General features: G+C 32.2%; 2 protein-coding genes across 3 annotated transcripts; one reads left to right on the forward strand and one right to left on the reverse strand.

Annotated features, from left to right (window-relative positions):
• Positions 1 to 1,470: 1,470 nt before the first annotated feature.
• LOC115707073 (probable glycosyltransferase At5g03795) lies at positions 1,471 to 5,938 on the reverse strand. Of its 2 annotated transcripts, none has more exons than XM_061102069.1 (5): positions 5,731 to 5,938; positions 4,537 to 5,152; positions 4,131 to 4,258; positions 3,178 to 3,526; positions 1,471 to 2,580 (listed from the first exon to the last, which is right to left on the reverse strand). In XM_061102069.1, the coding sequence occupies exons 2-5, from the start codon at positions 5,011 to 5,013 to the stop codon at positions 1,894 to 1,896; spliced, it is 1,641 nt and encodes a 546-aa protein (XP_060958052.1). In that variant the 5' UTR covers positions 5,014 to 5,152; positions 5,731 to 5,938; the 3' UTR covers positions 1,471 to 1,893. The 2 variants fall into 2 exon arrangements, with proteins under 2 accessions (XP_060958052.1, XP_030490766.1); XM_030634906.2 differs by having other exon boundaries at positions 4,131 to 4,261; positions 5,731 to 5,936.
• Positions 5,939 to 8,500: 2,562 nt separating this feature from the next.
• Positions 8,501 to 16,212, forward strand: LOC133030338 (serine/threonine-protein kinase 1). The gene is made up of 18 exons (XM_061103012.1): positions 8,501 to 9,401; positions 9,999 to 10,087; positions 10,195 to 10,302; positions 10,429 to 10,536; positions 10,853 to 10,943; positions 11,219 to 11,271; positions 11,463 to 11,525; positions 11,739 to 11,783; positions 12,123 to 12,158; positions 12,268 to 12,323; positions 12,820 to 12,901; positions 13,722 to 13,850; positions 13,950 to 14,100; positions 14,563 to 14,716; positions 14,820 to 15,039; positions 15,376 to 15,576; positions 15,667 to 15,752; positions 15,851 to 16,212. The coding sequence occupies exons 1-18, from the start codon at positions 8,618 to 8,620 to the stop codon at positions 15,948 to 15,950; spliced, it is 2,556 nt and encodes an 851-aa protein (XP_060958995.1). The 5' UTR covers positions 8,501 to 8,617; the 3' UTR covers positions 15,951 to 16,212.
• The last annotated feature ends 6,064 nt before the right edge of the window (positions 16,213 to 22,276 follow it).

Below are 22,276 nucleotides of genomic sequence, written 5' to 3' on the forward strand. Positions count from 1 at the left end.
AATGTGTGATCAATACATGAGTTACAACTTATACAATATAATAATCCTACCTTATTTCTTATTATTATGTTTATTTTCACACAAACAACCATACCCTACCCCACCTTATTTCTTATTATTACGTTTATTTTCACACAATAATCTCTTTATAATAATTCTTTCTAAAATATTTTGTAAATCACATTCAGCTGTCCTCAATTAGTAGACCAAATTCCTTGATACATTAAATAAAGAAAAAGAATGAAATTATAAGTGTTCATAAAATAATTAATTCAGTCCAATTCGCACGATCTAATTTAATCTAATCCGCAAAATGCAAATTGAATTGGATTGAAAAATTTAACATCTGCACTTGTGCGAATTGAATATTGATTGACATATAAAAGTAACTGATCCTATTTAATCCACACATATTTATATATATTTAAAAAAGAATTATATATACAATTAATATTTTAATGTAAAAAATAATAATTTAAAAATCTAATACATATGATACAAATGTAATTCAAAATATAGTAGATCAAATGTATATTCCATTCATATTTACAAGAAAAATATAATCTTAAACAAAATTCAACATTTCTTTATACATATAATTTATTTATTTTTACTTTAATTTATTTTTATTTTTTATTTTATGTATTTTAAATTATTGTTGGAGATATATAATAATAATTTATTTTATTTTATTATTAATTATGTGAATTTTTTTAATAAATATTAAATAATTTAATATTAAAAAGTAACCAATTCAAAATAATCGATCCAATTTGTACTTTTGCAAATTGGACTGGATTGAATTTTAGTTGATACGCGGATTGAATTGGATCTAAAATAATTGGATCTAAAATATGAAATCCATACTTACTACAGATTGGATGTACTATGAACAAAATAGTATGAATTAGATCAGATAAACACCCCTAAGTGAAACTCTTTTGAAGTTCAAGATTACCTTTACATATATGGATAAACTAAGAAGAAAAAAATATTGTTATCAAATCATAAATGTGAACAATGTTAGATTTTATTTATAAATATATTTATTCATATTTATTTATTTTAATTTTATATAATTTTTGCTCCCTAAACTTTTACATGTACCAAATTATGCCCCTGAATTTTTATGATCGTTAAAAATTTTCCTTAAACTATTGAATTTTTCGAAATTAAGGGTTTTTGTTCAATTTTACTAATTTAGTGATTGTTTATGTACTAAATAATGCTCCTCAAACTTTAATATCTACCAAATCATGCTCTCGTACTTTGACATATGCCAAATCATATCCCCTGAACTTTTATCTATGTTAGACTTTTCTTACTAAAATTAGACAAAAGTTTTTAAATCCAACAATAAAATTTTTAACGACCAGAAAAATTCAAAGGACATGATTATGTACATGTCAAAATTCAAAGGAAAAAAATCCTAATTAGCCTTAGAAAAATAACGAGACAGAGACATGGTAGTTTGGCACATTGTTTTCATACTGCAACAAACAAAAATAGTCTTTTTAATATAAACACCAAAAAGTTAGACCAATTTAAACTCATGAAAAAGATACAAGGATTATAAAATAAATTACCACTTTTTTTTTTTTTTTGCTTAACTTAATACTCATTTGTACATTTAGACAACACATAGAAAATATCATTTACATTATCAATAAACTTAGCTAAAAGTAATACCTGCAGCACAACTTCTCAAACCAGCCATTATGTTCTTCTAATCAAATTTTTATTCATTTATCAAATCAAATGCAATGGGTTAGTGAGTATGAAACCAAGTGCATGAGGCTAAATTTTGTTGAATACCTTAGTGTTGATCAATTGTGCCGCGAGTGGAACGAGTCGAAAAGCCTCTCAATAAATAGTGTTAGTAGAAAAAATTGGTCATGTGGATATTTGTATCTGGTTTAACCTATTAAACCAGATTGAATGCAGAATCATGTGGAACAAATCATATCTTATGGGTCTTGGGTTCCAAATAAAATGCTTCTGCACCATCTTCACATTAATTTGCATAGTGAGATATCTCTTTAATGGAATAGCCAATAAGATCTCTTTTAAATTGGGAATATCCTTCTCAGCCACAATAACAGAAAAAGCACTCCAATTTAATACCTCACTAAGAGGAAGGACAAAGTTGTCTGCTATAATCACTGGGACACATTCATAATAAATGGCCTCAATGATTCTGGGACTGTTGACTTCATACCCCATTGGGCATATGCAATATTTACTTGACTTCATGTGTTGAATATAAGACATCTTTCGGGAGACTCTCGCAGGCAATGGCCCGTAAATTTTCATGTCTTCATCTTTGTTATGCCAGTGCTTCAGAAGAGTTGGACGAACCCTGCCGTGCATGTTACCAGCAAAGAAGGAAAGGATAGGACGTTGTGACACTCTCTTTCCACCACCGATATTTCTAAGAGGCCTCCTGGGAGTCCTTATGGTAGTTTCTGGTAGGGAAACATCCTTGCCACGAACAAAGACTCCTTCTGAAAGATCGGCATTGCATAGGACTTTTATGGTATTTTTACTCAGCTCCTTGTGCTCATTTACTGTGTATGGACCCTGCAAAATGTTAGATCAGTATAGACAAGAAAAAAAGCACTAGGATAATGTGGAGAACCACTTTTAGAAGAAGCAGCTACCAAATCGAATTTTTTCAAGCCGATGATTATAAGGCAGCGCAGCACATTATTATACAGCAGTGTTCTTTCAACATGAACCTACTAGTTCTTCAGATGAATTTTTTTCACAACCATTAATTAGTACAGACTTTCAATCAGAATAAAATATTTTCTTTTGTCGCCACCAAACTCTCAAATTTCAAACACAGACAGTAGCATATATATCATCAGGAATGAGGTACAAGTTTCAATAATTACACTGTTATGCTACTACACTCTACACCACTGATATGGGCATTACTACTAAGTTAGAAAGGGAGACAAGCTATAATTTCCTTCAGTATAAAAGCAACTAAGGTGTAACTGAAATTGAATTAAATGAATGGAAACTTTTAATAATTTGATTTTTTTTTTTGTTTTTCCTGAAGTATCTGATGATTAAACATTTGAGTTAACTAAGAATGTATTCAGAACAGCATCATATACAGATAAGTACTGACACCAGTTTATGGACATAGCAAGGAGAAGATTTTCATACCCAATCATGGCAAGCAACAAGGAAGTGATCCGATCCATGTGAGCGATTCCAGAAAGGATACTTTGCAGCAATCTTTTTCACATAGTTCCTAAGATATATTGATAATGGTTTCAAATTATGTGATTCAGGTACATATAGGGCCATTTCCAGTTGGCGAGCACTGTATGGCAAATAAAATAAGTGAGCTTTTTCTGGGTCCTTTGTGACAAACTGCTTATTTCCTTCCATTAACTTCATAAACCATCCTTCAGAAGCATATATTCCTTGCAGATGTGGGTGATGAAAAATAGGTCTCGATCCATCAGGATAAATATAAACTTTAAGTACCGTCTCCATCAGTTCGTAGCTCCTATATTTATGAAAGACATTGCTTTTCAGTTTTGCAGAGAATACTTCCGTACGGAAACGGGAAAAATATGCAGTTAGTATATAAAGTGTCTTTGTCGTAATTAATATTCAGCCTATAAAGATTAATGTTTTCGTAATCAGAAAACAACATATAAGAACTGTTTGTCCATAGATAGATCAAAATCAATCCATAAGTAGTAAAACTCCATACAACCCCAAAGCACCCTTAGCACCCTTCATACATATAAAATCTTCTAGAAATCCATCATTTTCACATGAATGTAACAGTACATAAATTTATTGTGATAAATTCAAATATCTTCTTAGGATTTTACAGTCTCTATATAAACAACTAAACCAACTATTAGGAATTAAAAGTTGATAAAAAAAAACTATTAGGAATGAAAAGCTAAATGTTTCACTGTGAGTGTAACAACGAACCTCTCTCCTTTCAGATCCTTCATAGACCATCCAGAGGAAGGAATGACATAATGACCACCTATAGCTAATCTAATCTTATCTTTGCTTTTCTAGCAGTAATATACAAACGCGTTGTTCCTTCTTTTATAAGTTGAAAGTAACAGCTAGCTAAGTGAAATGTTTACCTTTTAAAAAGGGAAATATTTAGGAACAAAGGGGCATATAGTTCAGGATCATCAGTAACCAGTGGGGCATGGTTGATCTCCTTCCTTGCATACTTAAGTGCCTGATTGGGTTTAAAGGACCCGACAAACTTCTGAAATACAAAAACATTGGTTACATACTTTTCTTTTCTTTTATTACAGGTAAAATAGCTTCATTAAACGGCTGGGATCAGCCAAAATCCAATACAATATATATATATATATATATATATATATATAGCTAGGAAAACCCGGCCACCACACATATTTATAATTATAAAAGAGAGCTAGTCTAGGAAGACTCAATGAAATTTCATTTTTACATACATCCAAAGGAAATCAAGAAATGAAGAAAAGTAAAAGAAAAAAAATGATTTGTATGATATACCTGCAATCGGAAAGGTACCGTTTTATGAGGAGCAGTAGGAGGAGCTGTGTGGTTTGGCTTGGAACCTACATCAATACTTTTCCTTCTCCTTCTTGATAAAGACTTTCTTGTTTGAACAGAAACTGCAGGTATCTTTGGCTCAACTGACACTGAGAAATTAGACTCAGCAGGGGAATTTAACAAAACGTTGGGGACAGCTTCTAAAAGTTGAAACTGTTGGACCCTTGATTCATTCACTCTATTATTAGTCAACTCTATAGTGACATTGAAGGGTTCATCTAATGAAACGGTAACAGGAGGAGAGAGGAACCACTTGTTTAGTGGATAAGGAAGTGTAAGAGTTTGGAGCATAACACCAGTTATGGTCATTAAAGCCCCAGCAAAGAAAATTTTTCTCCAATCAATTCTGTACAAAGCACAATGCTGGAAAATTTGCCTCATCAGGGCAGAAGCAGGGCGTCGTGATACCATTTTCATCTCATTATGCTTGCAGATTTTTCTTAAGCAAGCTACAAGGAGAAAATGCCAAAAGAACAACCATTTCTATATGGACTTCTCCTCTATGTTTTCTAATTTTTGTATGCAGTTCACTGCATACCAAGATAGAAATATGAACCTAATTAGCAATTACAACATAATTAGTTCAACTATTATTGTTTCAAAGTACATACTGAGATCATTACTTTAAAACTAGCCCAATATGCTAAAATCAGTTAAATTTAAAGTCACTAAGAAAAATTAGCAACGTCAAATTATATCAACAATAGAATATGCAGCTGGGTTTCTAGTTTCTATTGATCTTAATACAGCACCTTTATTAAGTGGTCCAACTGTATTAACCTCTCCAAATAAATGTTTCATTTTCATTAAATGGAATAACACTTTACTTAAGCTAAAAGTATGAAATAAAGCAACTCTGTAAAATTTATGACCGGAGAGCTTTATCGACTATATACAGATCCAATCAATACTCAAACTCGAATCCATGAGTGATACAAGCTTTCATTATTCTCGGAATTCAACTCTTATAAACTCAATTTTCAATTATTATTTGATATCATTCAGATTTCAGAACCAAAACTCCATTAATACTTAAAAAAAAAATACTCTTAAAACATGTATGCATTGAAATAATATCAGTTTTCATTTTAAAAAAATCAAAATCAAAATAAAAAAGAAATAAAATTTCCATACCAGAATCGAGTGACAGTCTGAAGAGATAGCTGGAGTTGAAGAAGACGATGGATCCTGAAGTGGAAAGGAAAATTTGAGAAAGAAGAAAGAAAAAGTGGAGAGAATGGAGATTTGGATGGAGAGAAAGACGGTAACAGCTTCGGTATGAATAGTATTTTACAGCTTCTCTTTCCTTCACTTTCTAATTATACCAAACCGACTTTTTTTTCTTTAATTTTTTCATTTATTACGGCGTTAAAGGCAATTTCTTTGTATTTTAATTTTTTTTTTTGTTACGGAATAGGTAAATGAATTCTATTTTTGTATTTAAATACCATTCTATTTTAGTTAAAAAAAAATATATACCATTTTATTTTATTATTATTATTTTTTGTCATACATAAATATATTAAATTTAATTAATTTAATTTGTTTTGAAAATACATAATAATTATTTTCTTGATATATATGGATGATTATAATTAAAAATCAACTAATTATCTAAAAATAAAAATTATCATTAATGCATGATTGTATAATTTTAATTAGTTGATTTCTTAAGTTTTATTTTATTATATAAATAACTATGAAAATAAAGTAAAAATTAGTGATGCTCATTAGACCACATCTAATATTTTTTAAATCTATTTAGATCGGTCCAATCCAATTATATATTAGATGTTGGATTTCTCCAACAAATCTAATTTAATGCTATATACTCAACCAAACCAATCTAATAAATCATTTGATTGTATTGGTTCTATCAAATGGATATAAATTCTTGTATTGAATCAGATTCATCTAATATTTTTGATTCAATATTTATTGGATCGGATTACATCCATCCAATATTAATTGGATTGATTGGCTAAAAGGTTGTGGATTCTTTCTTCGTTTTCAAGTACTAATATACATCATCAAATATACAACTAAATACTAATATACATCCTCAAATATTAAAACAAATAGTTAAGATAAGGCACACAATAATAAGCTACACAATGTAAAACAATATATTGACTATATTCATAACTCTTGTGCAGATCATCATGCTTCTATTTTCCCTAATCCTGCTCCGGGTTTGGTGGAAGTTTGGCACCCTCCTCTCCAGAATTAGCCCAAACTAAACTGTGATGTTTAAGTAGGTCTGGATAGCATGTGTACTAAAGTGGTAGCTAGAAACCATCTTAATGAGGTGGTTTGGGTTCAAACGGATCGACTAGAGTTTTTTTATGCTTTATGTGGAGAAGCAACTGCCTGCCGCTTGGCTCTGGAAGCAGCTAATGTAATGATTGTAATTTCATTATTGTGGACTTTAGGGTGGTTATTAATACTCTCAATGAGAAGGAGTTTCGTTGGGTGCTTGAGGACTACTTTTATTTTTTTGTAATAGGATCCTTCCCTCTTTTGTTAGTTGTATTTTTTCTAATATTAGGAGAGCTTGTAATTTCGTAGCCCATAATGTGGCAAAATGGGCTTTTACCCATAAGTAGTATGATTATTTTTTGACTACTTCCATTCTTACCAACTTATTTTGTAATGATCGTGTGATTCAAACATTTTCTATCTATGCACGCTTTTATTCCAAAAAAAAAAAAAAACACTAAAAATTTTACTCTCTTTTTTTCTTTATCTTCCTCGTAATTCTTAAGGTAATAGAGTGAATATATTAATTCAAGTTTATTGGAGTAGTGAAAGTGGTGTATTCATCTACTTGTTAGTCGTTATATTCAAGGAAGTAGTTGATGATGTATTCTCTAACACCAATGGGGGAAAATCTAATTTAAAGAAAGCGTCGACTTTCTTTTCGATTAATGATTTTGTATCTCATTATTCTATATTTATAAATTTGTTATTCAATTAATAATATATTATTATGTTTATTTTATCTTCTCTATTCTCTATATTTTTATCTAATAGAGTCTACACGTGTAATAGATTTTGTCTAAGAGTGTTCGCGGTGCGAGTTTAAAATATTTTTTCAAACCAAACTACATATGTGATTTTTATAATTTCTCAAACTGCAACCGCACCAAAAGATCTTATTATCATAAAACCATACCACAAATATGCAATACGATTTAAACGGTTTACACTATCATCATTATCAAACATTAAAATAAAAATTAAAAGATTAGTCTAATAAAATTTCAACAAGTAAACAAGAAAAAAACTATCTTATCAAAATTTTAAAGTCACAACATATATACTAACAAGTTATTGTATTGAATTATCTCTAAAAAATTATATAATACACATATATATTATATTATATACATCAATAATCATATGTTAACAATAGGAAGTTAAAAAAATAAAAAATGAGAATAAATTCTATAGATGTTACTTAAATTTAATTATATAACTTAGATTTTGTAACCATATAAATTGCTCATATATAAAAGGAGAAATCATTATGTAAAAGTTAATATTTTTATAATATATAATGCGTTGCAGTTTGAATCGCGATTATTAAATTCAAAACTGCAAACTGCACTACATTGTACGATTTGGTGAAAATGCAAACCGCACCCATACTGCAAAGGATTTCAAACCACATTGTTTGTGTGGTACATACAGTTTGTGCGATATGAGCGATTTGATAAACACCCTTAGTTTGTATCTAGTACTTTTAGATAGGTTATCGATATTTCTTAAAAGTTATTACATTAAATTGGAATTGTGAATCGAGCTGGGTTATGGAGAGTTTATTCCGGGTTGGGACTGACCCGAAGGGTTACTGGGGTGGTGAGCTTGGATTTAATTCGGCCCAAACAATGGAACCCGAGGCCCAATAGTCAGGAACAGCTGGCTCCAATTCGACACTTGTTCGAATCCAATGGAATCCATGGCCTTCAACTGAAACCTTTAACGATCTTCTTTCTCGTTCTCTTAGCTTAGCTCCGACATGGATCAGGATTCAACCTTTCGCCGGTCCCGGAATGTTCCACCCAGGCCAGATATCTACTCCACTGTGGTAATCCACGACGATGAAGAACAAGAAAACGACAAAATTGGCCGAGAACGACAACGACCACGACGCCAGTCTATGAGCGAAGAAGATCTTTACGCGACGATGGTGTACAAAGGTAACGACGATGAGGAAGATGAAGATGACGACGCCTCTCTTCCTCCGCTCCTGAAGCGCCTTCCCAAGGACTTCGGCGGTGGATCCTCAATCGATTACGATGATGACGACGACGGAGAAAATGATTTTGGGACAATGATAATCAAGAGCGATCGGAATCGGCCTCGGAACCGTTCTTCTTCGTCGTCTTCGATGTCTTCTTCGGTAAGAAGAGGGAACCCTCCTCCACCGATTCCCAAGCGAGGGAGCACTATAAAGAGGGACGAGGAAGAGGATGAAGACGAGGACGAGGACGAGGATGGTGGCGATGGATTTTCCACTTTTGTGGTGAAGTCCGGGGAGAGGGAATCGTCTAGCGGGAGTGTGGTGAGAAGGACCAGTGGTAGTGGTAGTGGTAGTGGCAGTGGCAGTGGCTTTGGATCCACAATGAGTAGAGCTGTTGCAAGTATGCAGGCAGTGGGGGATTTAGGGTTTGGGAATCAGAGGAAGAGGAGTGGGTCGTCGGAAGAGCCTCGACTGATGACGAAAATTTCGTGCAGTTCAATTCCTGACAGCGTTACCCGTGAAGATCCAACCACTAAATACGAATTGCTCAATGAGCTTGGTGAGTTTTCTCGATTCGATACCATCGCTGTGTTTGAGTTTTCTTCAATTTTTTATTTGAGCAATAAGCATTTCATTAAAAAATAACAATAAGAGTATACTACATTTCTGAAGAAATGGTTAGAAAATTCTTTTATCCAAACCTCTAGAGTGCGTGTGATTCTCATTCATGAGCCTTATAGGCGTCGTATTCTGGTAGAGAACTCATAATCAAACCCTAACAGTTTGACTCAATTAAATGAAGAGAAGATTCAAGCCCAAAAAACCATCCAACGCCACCATCATAGCAATAAACTGAAGAGGACCATTCTAATGCCGCCATCATTGTTACAACTTCTGCTTAAGTAATTGTTAGTCTCTCTACAAAATATTATCATACTAAATATTGATAATATAACAAAAGTAAGATTCACGACAATAGCATTTTACAAAAACATGTCTTACTCATAATGTGGTGCAGAGATTCTTTGTATATAGTTACCAAATAAAACAATACTATACAAAACAAACCATACCATCACATAAACATAATACCAAACAATCAAAAGTTGTATTACTTTTTTTGCTGAAAAGAATTGTGGGCTAATTGAATTTGCAGGGAAGGGGTCTTATGGTGCAGTATACAAGGCTAGGGATTTGAAAACTTCTGAGTTGGTTGCTATCAAAGTCATATCTTTGTCTGAGGGGGTATGTATGTTTGTTTGCTTGTTTATTACTATTCTTTCATTTTGTACTCTGTGCCACTACCAATTCGAAGTATAGTTTCGGAAAATTGAATTAAGTATATGCTATAGGAGGAGGGATATGAAGAAATCCGTGGAGAGATTGAGATGTTGCAACAATGTAGCCATCCAAATGTTGTTCGGTATCTTGGGAGCTACCAAGGAGAAGAGTATCTTTGGGTAAGAATGTAGAAAAAGTTTTACTTTGTCTAATCTCATAAAGAAAACAGCTATTTTTTTGTTTACAATGTTATGTGCCTGGAATGTTTTTAAGTTTGGGACAGCTATTTTTCGCTGTATTGGCAGATAGTAATGGAGTACTGTGGGGGTGGAAGTGTTGCTGACTTGATGAATGTTACTGAGGAATCTTTGGAGGAACCTCAAATAGCATACATCTGTAGAGAAGCATTGAAGGTAAGATCCATGAATAAAACTATAATTTTGAGACGAAATTATATATACTACAGATGGAACTTTTCTTAAAAGTTAAAACTGAAAGTGGTTGAAAACAAAAAATTGACCTTCTGGTCCCCTGTGTAGAAAGGCTTTAACTTGATTTCTTGGATTAGTTAAGTGGACACACTTTTGTTTAAGCCTTCTCAGTATTTTCTATTGTGCTGATTCAGATGGTCTATTGTAGATCTCATACGCATTCTCAACCTTCTATATTTCCCTTTTGGAATTTTCTATACATAAAATGCTGTAACTTTGGCATATTTGTTTTTTGTAGGGGCTAGCATATTTGCACTCAATTTTTAAGGTGCATAGAGATATCAAAGGGGGTAATATTTTGCTAACTGAACAGGGAGATGTCAAGTTGGGTGAGTAATCTTCACTAGTCATTTATATATTAGACATATAGTTGTTTGAACTTTTTGTGGATTAAAGTTCTATCGCTTTTGTTAGGCAATATAAGCCTTTGCTGTTCTTTCACAACCAGTTTTATAGGACATTGTTCGTGCTCCTCAAAGTTTACTAGAACAAGAGTGTTTTCAATAGACTAGACTCCATGGTTATTTTCTATTGCTCTTTTGTGTACTTGCAACAAACTGAACTGACTACTAAATTGGCTTTATATTTGTTGGAAAATGAACAGGAGATTTTGGTGTTGCAGCCCAGCTAACAAGGACCATGTCAAAGCGCAACACGGTATGCAATTTCTTAAATATTTTTTAAATCGTAATAAGTTACGTTTCGTAACATAGACTTTTCTTTTGGTCATTAATGATTTGCATATATTAAATGCTTCACTGTCCATGCTTCTATGTTCTGAGGCAATACAAGCAGTGAGTTTCGGTTGATGACTGTTTCTTAATGCATTTAGTTCTTATTGTTTTCAGTTCATTGGCACCCCACATTGGATGGCTCCAGAAGTTATCCAAGAAAGTCGCTATGATGGGAAGGTATCGAGAGTTTTTGAGTTTTGTGTTTTATGCTGCTTCTTTTAGAGAATTTTCTTACTTTTTGTATGAGTAGCAAAAGTCTTCTTCATTTTTTTGTTCATGCGATTTGTCTCCACCTGTGAGCTGTTGCATGTTTTGAAGCCTTCAGTCTCTTTGACTGATGTTTTCCCTTTTATTCTTTTTGTTTAATTTTATAATTTGTTTCTTTTACAGGTTGATGTATGGGCACTTGGTGTGTCTGCAATTGAAATGGCAGAGGTACTTTACTTTCTAGAGAAGATGTAAATTATTTTCAATTCACAAGAAAATTTTATAAAGCAGATCTGGGGGGAGTTATGTAATCTGACGATTCGGACCCCTTTCCCCACTTATTAACATACCCAAAAACTTGTTTGAATTTTGCCTTGTTGGATCTGGGAAATTAGTTTGCTGACAATAACGAATACTACTTGCTATGGTGAATAAAACATTGTTTTTTAATATCTATGGAGATTACCTCTGTTTTATGTTTTTGAGATGAGATTCTGTCCTTAATATTTCACATTTTGATTTTATTAGTACTAATTTGCAGAAGTTTCTAATCTCGTTAATTTTCAGGGGCTTCCTCCTAGATCTGCAGTGCACCCAATGAGGGTTAGTACTTTAGAAACAAAAGTTTTTTTTCCTTTTTCTTGCAAGTTACTTTTATTGCCCCCACTCTATTTTAGTTTCAATTCTGTAACACAATTATCGCCTATCATAGGTTTTGTTCATGATATCCATTGAGCCAGCACCAATGCTTGAGGATAAAGAAAAATGGTTTGTTTACTTTCTTTTTCCATATTCCTCTTGCTCTTATTTATTTATTTTATAAAAGGGCTTCATAGCTCGCTCCTTTAGTCCATGTACATGAATAAGATGCAGCCTAACAAAAACAGAGTGAAAATAAATATTGAGAAAAGATACAAAGATGTCAATGAACACTAGGTGTCTTCTAAGAATAATGTGACTCGAGACTTGGCCTTTGTATTTATTCAAGTTTGCTCCGATGCATGAACGTTGTCTTGAGCATTATCTGTAACATGTTTTCATGGCATTCTTGTAAATACGGTTGATCTGATTTGAGCCAGACCTAATCCTAAAATAAGTTGGGTATTCTCATGATATGCCTTGATTAGGAGATGTGGGTTATTTCATTTTGGCTCCAAAATTTCTATTCACCTGTGATATAAGATGTCTTCTCTTACATGACAAACTCATATCATATTGGACACTCTTCACTGTAGCATTTAATTTTGGTAGTTTGCATTTGCAGGTCTCTTGTGTTTCATGATTTTGTGGCTAAGTGTTTAACGAAAGAACCTCGTTTACGCCCCACTGCGTCTGAGATGTTGAAGGTAAGCTCAAAATGACTCTCTATAGCTTTCTATGTTTGTTTGGTAGCGATAGTCTTTGTATTAAGTGTGCAGATCCTATTTTATGTAACACAACATGCTATATGGAGATCTTATTTAATGATTATTATAGGATAAGAAGAACCAAGAGGAGCAAGTCAAAAAAACTAGGTCTATGATTTGCTCCATTAAGTCCTAGGCATGAGTCCCTCTTGAGGTCCTGCATAGCATTGGGTATATAGTTTTCTTGCTACCCAAATATTGTGGGTTAGGTGGGAAGCGGCACTTTCAAACTTAGGAATGCTAAACGAGTTTGGGGGATTTTAGGGTGTTTGAAAAAGAAAAAGAAAACAGTAAGTTGAATTTGGAAGAATAATATTCACCAGTCCTAACCTGAAGGGGTGGTCTTGTGGTGATCCAAGGATTGAATCCCCACACACTCAAAAAAACTTTGGGGCCATTTGGAGGTCTCCTGGCCGAACTGGCAGGTCAAAAAAAGAAGGAAAAAAACTTGCCAGTCCTATATTTGAGTCCTGTAGGTTGTAGTTTCTGCGATCTCTCTTTTATATGTATGTTTTTTTATCTTATCTTTGCTGTCAGTATATACATTCCAGTATCCATGCTAAGATGTCCATTTGATTGCTAATTTGAATTACTTTAATAGTCCATGCTTAATCACTATGAAAATAGTTGAAGTCTATTTCTATTCAGAATGTTTTGTATGTACCATGACTGCTGATTTATTAATATGTGCTATAAATGTTGAACTATTTTAGACTTTAATTCTGACTCGAAGCTGCTTTCTCTGGTTTTCCTATTATAGCACAAATTCATTGAAAAAGGCAAATATGACTCGTATGCAATGCTACCAAAGATTGACAAGGCCAGGAAAATAAGGGCAATGATGGCTTTAGAAGCACAAGATGTTCCTCCAGCTGTACCAGAAGAGAATGTACGGAATTACTTGTTCGCTCTTTCCTCTCTCTCTCTCTCTCTCTCTCTCTCTCTCAATATATGTGTGTGTGTATCTAACTGTTGTAACTTGAAACAGACAATAGAAGTTCCTCCAGTGAATGATGATTATGGAGATACTGTACCGGCAAAACCTCTAAATGTTGGGCCTCAGGCAGGAGATGAAGTAGCCTCGTCTAGTACCCTAAGTAGACAGCATGCTCTAGAGGGTGTAGAACGGGCTGGGGAAGGTATGCATATCTTGATTACATACATTTGACTGAAGCATAAGTCAGTTAGTCTTATTACTGGTAACACCTGGCATTTACATATCCCTCTTGGTTGATGGAATGTGCATATTATTTGCACTTAATGTTTAAAGGAAAATTTGAACACTCGATTGAGGGACTTGGGAGGGTTTGATGAAAATAAGCTGATACTTGGTCTGATTCATTGAAATAGTGTTGGTTGGACTGAGAATAAAATAAAGCTTTATTTACTTTTTCTTTTCAACACTCGATTGAGGGACTTGGGAGGGTTTGATGAAAATAAGCTGATACTTGGTCTGATTCATTGAAATAGTGTTGGTTGGACTGAGAATAAAATAAAGCTTTATTTACTTTTTCTTCTTTCTTTCGATTGATTTTTTTTAGCTTTAGTGTAAGTAGACCTGTATTTTCATTTACTATCTTCTAACCTGGGTGACACTGCAGTTCATTTTGGCACTGTGATAATTCACGGTGGTGATGAGATTGATGAGGCCAATTCTTTTTCACAAGTCTCCGATGCTAGAGGATCTTCAACTGCTCCGGCACTTCTGGAAAGCCCTTATGTCATTGCCTTGGGAGTTGAATCAGATAAACACAGGTGTTGACTTTAATATTGACCTACCTACCCTTTCTGTTTCAAAAAATCCCTACTTGATAAAAATGTATTCTATATGTACTCAATTAAATTGATATTCTGTCAGGGCGCAAACTACAGGAGTTGCTGCCTCAAATAACAATTTGGTTGGAGATTCACATACTACGCAGGCAATACAATCATCTTCTCCTTTGCCCCCAAGCTCTACTGCTCCTGACCCTAAGACGAAAAGCACTTCTCAAGCTCAGGTTGGGAGTGGCATTGGCATGAGTGGTAGTGCTTTGAAGAATGAAACTGTTAGCCGAAAAGCTTTTGCACAAGACAAGGTAGTGTTTCTGCCCTCAATTTATGTGTATATACCAAATGATTTATGCTTCTTACATCTTGCCATTTAGAATTACACTCGCTGTAAAATTACATAAATTCTTTAATTAGTGGTACATCTTTCGAAGTATGGAAGTTGACAGTTTAGACTCCTATTGAAAGTAATAGTAAATCCTTCTTAAATGGTTATTCCAACTTTCTTTTCTATAGGTTAAGTTATTCAGATATCAGATCTGATTCATGAGAATTGTGAATTCAAATGCAAACCATTTGATTTGTTTTGTTAAACAATTTTCTCATAGACTCGTCTAATCACTTGAAATCTGTTATCATCACAGCTTTTCTCCATTTACGCTGCCGGTAACACAGTGCCCATTCCATTTTTAAGGGCAACAGATATCTCTCCCATTGCACTGTTATCAGACAATGTTCTTGGAGGAATGCAACGTGATAACGGTGGAACCATCGCTGTGGAAGCACTTCAGGAGCTTTTCACAGGCGATGGACAGTCCAAAAAGGGTAGAAGAGGGCAAAACGAGGTTCTTTTCTCTATATCCGTTACCCTTTTTTTTGTGTGCGCTTTACGAATATCATCATCGGTTGCTCATTAAATGTGTTATGCTCTGCAGATGCCCCTTCCTCCTAGTATCTACCAAAGGCTCACTTCAAGTTCAACTTTGCTGAACCTGGCGCAGGCTCTAGCTTACCACAAAACGTATGTAATAATAAGATTTTTCCGAAACTATTGTGTTTTTTTATGTTTGATTTTCGTCGGGGTGATGTTTATTACTGTGTTTGAATTTTTAAACTTAGGTGCTACGAGGACATGCCCCTTCAGGAATTGCAAGCCACTCAAGAACAACAAACCATTCAAAACCTTTGTGATACACTAAGAACAATTCTTCGATTGTAGATTTTTATGTGTGTATATATATTATACCATTTCTTTCTGATTTCTCACTTTTTCCTTTTGTTTGTTTATTATTAGCTTGTGACTTGTCTATGTAAGTTGAGCAGAACTGCATTTAGGTATATTTGTCATATGTAGGGCAGCAGAGCTCTAGATGTATCTTTTTCAATCTCTTTGATAAACATGTGAATAGCTTCTTTTTTTTATTATTATCATTATTATTGTAACATTTAATTTGAAAAATATGAGTGATTTGTTTAGAATTTGATTATAATTTTTCTTTATAAATATATATTTAATACAAAATTTCAGAAAAAAAAAAAGATAAATATCATATAATTTAAATTTTTTTTACTTTAGAAAGAAAAAGAAAATAATATATAATCCAAAACTTAACAAATGAAGCAACCATTTGGAAGTGGATGTTGTATTATTTTTTGAGGACATACGATAAAATTGGATCCATGATACATTATTTCATTATTTTAGTGTTTTTATTGATTTTGTTGCCGAAAGAAAAATTTAAGAATGTTTATATATAGAAAAAAAAATGTCAAGTGGAAATTAATTACAAGGCTAGCTTGACTTATGCCACTTTTATAGTTGTGACTTGTGACTTGTGCCCCCCTAAATAAAAAAACTTTGTCATTACTTTTATTTTACAAAATTAATCAAATATTCCTTAAAATACGAGGATTTTGCCCAAAATATTTTTATTAAAAAAAAGTGGAATATTGTTCGGTAAGATGTGGTATCTATTCTCTTTCTTTAAACACCTTTAAAATTTGCCTTTTATTTGGTGAAATGATTGATGTTTTAATATTTGGTCATGAAGATAATGTTCTAAGTATCAGGGAAAGAAAATGGCATTAGTTAAAACAGGGCCGGCCCAAGCATTTTGGAGGCCTCGTGCAAAATTTTAGAATTGGGCCTTCTTTTTTTTTTTTAAAAAAAAAAACCGTGTACATTAAAACTACAATTTTATTACTAACTTTTTTTAAAAAATTTATTCATAAATTTTCAACTATAAATTTTTTATTTATGTGTATATAATAGGAAAAAAAAATAAGCCTTTTCTTGAAAAAAAAAAATAAAAAATTAGGCCTTAAAAAAATGGGGGCCTTGTGCAATGGCCCAAGCTGCCCAATGCTTGGGCCGACCCTGAGTTAAAATTGTCTTGATTAATGAATCTTTCTTCAAAGAATAATAATAAATTATCTTTAATATTTGCCTCTTCGATATATATACATATATATTATTTAACCTTATTCTTAAACATAGTTGAAAATGCATATTAAAAAAAAAGGTTCTAGCCTATTGTTTACACCAAATTGGTTTAACTTTTCTAATAATACATTATTAGCACAGTCATAGACATTGACGTAAACATAAACATAAGCTAGTAGTAATCTATTTAAGAAATCAGTTAGCCTATTGTTTATACCAAAATGGTTTAAATAAGTCATTCTAATCTAACTTATTATTTGACTTAATCAATATCTATATATATATATATATATATTTTTTTTTTTTTTTTTTTTTTGACAAAGTGATTTAAATCACTCATGAATTTACGACGCCCACGTCCGCCACCGTCGCTGGAACCTCCTCGAACCAGGATAGCTCATCGTCTAACCGCAGAGCATGCTTTGCCAACCATGGGCCGCTAAAATCTTAGAGCGAGCCCCATGGGGCAAAACTGCCCCCGGAAATTTAGACAATAAAGCTATAACATCTTCAAACAACGCTCCTAACTCAATAAATACTGAAGTTCCACCTGAAAAAAATATCAAAAAACAGCATAAAACTTTAATTAGAAAACTATTCAAACTGAAGAGAATCAACCAACCACCAAGACTAAGCAACTATATCTCCCTATAAAATACTAGAACTAGCCAAAGGGATTACCCTTTGGCTAGTAACAACTAAATTATAGCATTCTACTTCATAACCTAAATAGGATCCCTATTCCTTACTCTTACCCTTTTAAAATCAAACATAAATAAAATTTTCCTTTTAATATCCATTATTCCTTAAATATTCAAAATATTATATACTAATTATTTCATTTTATCTCTTAAAAATATTACTTATTTATAGACTAAAACATGTCAAAATCCTTAATAAGTCAAATTATTTATTATTTTATTTATAACGTAAAACATGATATCTATAATCTTTATTCAACTTAAATTAAACTAAAATTGTATTAATATCCTTAAAACTTAAGATTGCACTCTTCACATTCAAAAGTACCATTTTCCTAATACCACTTCATCATACATTTAATTAATATTAATTAATCTAATTCGGTATTATGACATAATACTTCCTTATTTATTATTTAAATAAATAATATCCTAATTATTATACCATTCAAATTATTATAAAACTATTCATATTAGTATATTCCTATACAACTAATAAGGCAATAATCTCAATCTTCATTAGCATTTACTTCCTATTTATTTCAATATCTTACCAAAAATAAAAAATAAAATAAAACAAAGTATTCTCAATTCACAATTAATGTCCCTACCTCCAATTTATTACAAAATCCCACATTTATAATTTATATACCAAAATTAATATTATGTTATCTATAATAAATTCATATTTATAATTTATATACCCAAATTAATATTATGTTATCTATAATAAACTAATAAGACAATAATCTCATAATTATATACCATAATTATTAGCTATTAAATTTTATAATATTTTTACAATTCATGATATCTTGTAATTTTAACCAATTACCCTAAATAATTAGGGAACAGCCATAAATCATGTGTGAAAACACCAAAGCCATAAACAATGGCGCAGCTCATTCATCAAAATTGTACTTCTATTTCTTCCATCAAAAAACTAATACCACTCATCCAGAAATTCTTTAAAAATACAAATAATATAATAATTTTGGTACATTCCTAAAATATTGAGAACAAACTAAATTTTCATAATAATTTGACTTCCCAAATATATCTGAACCAATATATTCTCATTAGACCATTAGTGTTTCCACCTCCCTTTATTACAAGATCATCAAGATTCTTATTCTTCAATTTACTTAATTAATTATAATATTAGAATCTGAATACTAAAATTAATACTTTCCTTTTTTGCTGAAAATTACTAAAAAAATATAAACCAAAACATAGCTAATAGAAATTAGCGTTTAACGTAAACCCTCTTAAACTTTATTTCAATTTAAAATATTCTTTAAATCATACCTTAACCAAAATATTCCTTTTATTACGACTAATAAATCTGTATAGTGCATAACTTATTAACTTTAAAATATTAATGTGTCAAAATTTTCTTATACATTCAATACCGAAAAACGTGAAAATTTAAACATACCCTAAATAATTAGGGGTCCAACCATATAATAGGTGCTAAAGCCTTGTAAGGCGCCAAAGCCATAAATAATGGCGCAAAATAAAACAAAATCAATATAAAACAAACCTATAACAAAAAAGAAAAATAGTGAAAAAAAGAATAAAAAAGAGTTGTGAAACAAAAAGAAAGAAAAACATTGAAATCATTTACAACAACAAACGATAGACAAAGAAAATTAAAATAGAAAACTCTTAAGGTAACTTGAACAATGAATCTGATCAAGAGGTATTAAACTAAGTTGCTTCAGAATTGTGATCATTGGTCCTTAATATAACCAATTCTTTCACGAATCACACAGATTATATCAAAACAGTATATACACCAACTAAAACACTATCACAATTCACATAATATCGAAATACGGCTATATAAAATGGAATAAATTCAGTCTACAAAAAAAAAAAAAAAAAAAAAAAAAAAAAAACAGAGAAAGAGATATTTACCGTGATAGTTTGAATGGATTCTATTTTTATCTTCAAAGGGAATAAACAATAAGGATTGTATTTGTAGGCATGTGCAAAGCCGTCCTAGAAGAGGTGATATGTATCACATTTTTCTTTGGTCATTAAAAGAAGTTATTCACAGCAAATACATGAGAGCACATCGTCTTTTACCATTACAGCATAAAATAAGTGAAAAGGAAGGTAAATAAAAGAGAAAACATGAAAAAAAGAAATAGCAATATTACTGAGGTCGGAAAATTCCCTTTACTCAAATTGCAAGCAGATCTAAAAAAACAAAAAAAAAAGTCCCCAAAACAAATATGAGTAATCATATTAATTGTACGCTTGATACGAACAACGATTATAACTCTAATAAAAAAATATAAGACTAGAAATATATATATATATATATATATAATTAAATCATGAAGAAATTAGAGACAAACTATAGTTGGTGGCTTCCATGGCACTTGCACAAAAATTAGGGAGTGACGGCGGGTGGAGCGACATTGTGGGCTTAACTTGGTGGAATGGCTCGTTGAGAGAGCATAGTCATATATATTATTAGCATAGTCATATAAACATAGACATAAACACAGGCTATTACTAATATACCGTTAACAAAAATAAAGTCTTTAGATCAGATTCATATCCCACTCTCAACTTGAGCAAAATAAATGGATGAATTTCTTATATTCACAATGCAAAATTAATTCCACAGTTTCTTTCTTTTTTAATATAAAAAAAGCACTTTCAATGAGTGATGTTAAAATAGCTATGAATCTACCATATAGAACAAGTTTACTATGATTAAATAGTAAAATCTTGCTCATTTACTAAACCTACAATTACTAATGGTGTCTTCATTAAATGTCATCTACTCTATAAATAATATAGTATAAGTAGATATATTCTCATACTTCATTTATGTTGCTATATTTTTAAACACTACGCAAGTATACGCAATCAAGTAGTAAATCTCACACAGGTGAGGTCGATCCCACAGGGAATTGGATTAAGTACTACTAAATTATACTTATGATTCTATTCGGTAATTCAAAAGCAATTATGATTTAAAAACAGTAAAACATGAAAGAAATTCGGAAAACTTAATAACACAGTTTAAAGTTGAGCAAGATGAGACAATAGGGAGGAGAATCCTGTTGTTGTTTACCCAAATTGTTAATGATTAATTACTATCCTATTCTTGAAGTGAATGACAGATTATGAAACAACCTAGCTCCTTTCAGATCTTCTAGATTCTAAATCACATGTTATCTAATTAATTCCTTAATTAAACTAACATGAAATCAGCATTAAGCAATAATCTACTCGTCACATAAGTCATGTAATACTTTCGTTTCACATAGAACATCGATTATCTTAATTTTAGCATTCTCAATTCTCACTTTTCAGATTTTGAATTGAGATCATAGAGCATGCACAAGGTGATCAATCTTAAACATGAAATTAAGAACAAATTAAGATAATTTCACACACAAGAATTGAGGAATGGTAATTAAACATTAACTAGGCAAAACATTAAACAACAATCATCATCCTCCCTAAATGGGAAATTTAGTTCAGAAACAAATCCATAACCATTCCTATGACAATATTCAACATAAATAAATTAAAGAGGAATAAAGAAAAGAACTGTTGGTGGATGAATTCTGGATCTTCACTTGAATCTCTATGCTCTTCCTGCCGCTCTCAGCTGTGTTTTAGGGTTCCAAATCGCTCTCCTTGACTTCCAATCGCAGTTTTCTATTTATAATTGAAATTTAGGGTTCGATGGACGAAAATGCCCCTGGTCCGTACGGGATCTCGCCGCGGCCAAGCTTCCTCTCGCCGCGGCGAGAATATTGAAATTTTGGGTGCTTTCTGTATCTCATAACTCGCCGCGGCGAGCCTCTTCATCGCCGCGGCGACTGATGCCTCTGAATTCTCGAAATCTAGCCGCGGCCAAGTTGTGTTTAGCCGCGGCCAGATATGCACAAAAACTCAAAAATTGAGTTTTCTTCGGCTCAGCACGTCTTTTAATGAATTTCTGCACCCGAGACCTCTTTTATTCCAAAGAACCTGAAAACATAGAAAACAAGCGTAATTCCGTCCCAACACAGCTAAGAATGCACATAAATTGGATCCAAAACATAGGCTAAAAATAGCCTAACAAACTCCCCCAAACTGACTCTTTACTCGTCCCCGAGTAAACTAAGACTAAACTAAAAAAAAACTGACAATGATAGCTGAACTTTCCAACAATTTAATTGTTACCACCACCTGCACAACTTCAATCCATCAATAACCAGAATTTCAACTTGCCAACTCTAAGAACTAAGTTGAATGTGCAATTTACAAGTAAGTAATTCATACAAACATAAAGCATCGCAATTTCCATCAATATCACAACTGTTCTAACTTTCCAACATCCCACTAACACATGATCAATAAGTTTGAATGACATACCTCTCTCCACTA

Source organism: Cannabis sativa, chromosome 8 (genome assembly GCF_029168945.1).
Source record: "Cannabis sativa cultivar Pink pepper isolate KNU-18-1 chromosome 8, ASM2916894v1, whole genome shotgun sequence".
Lineage (NCBI taxonomy): Eukaryota > Viridiplantae > Streptophyta > Magnoliopsida > Rosales > Cannabaceae > Cannabis > Cannabis sativa.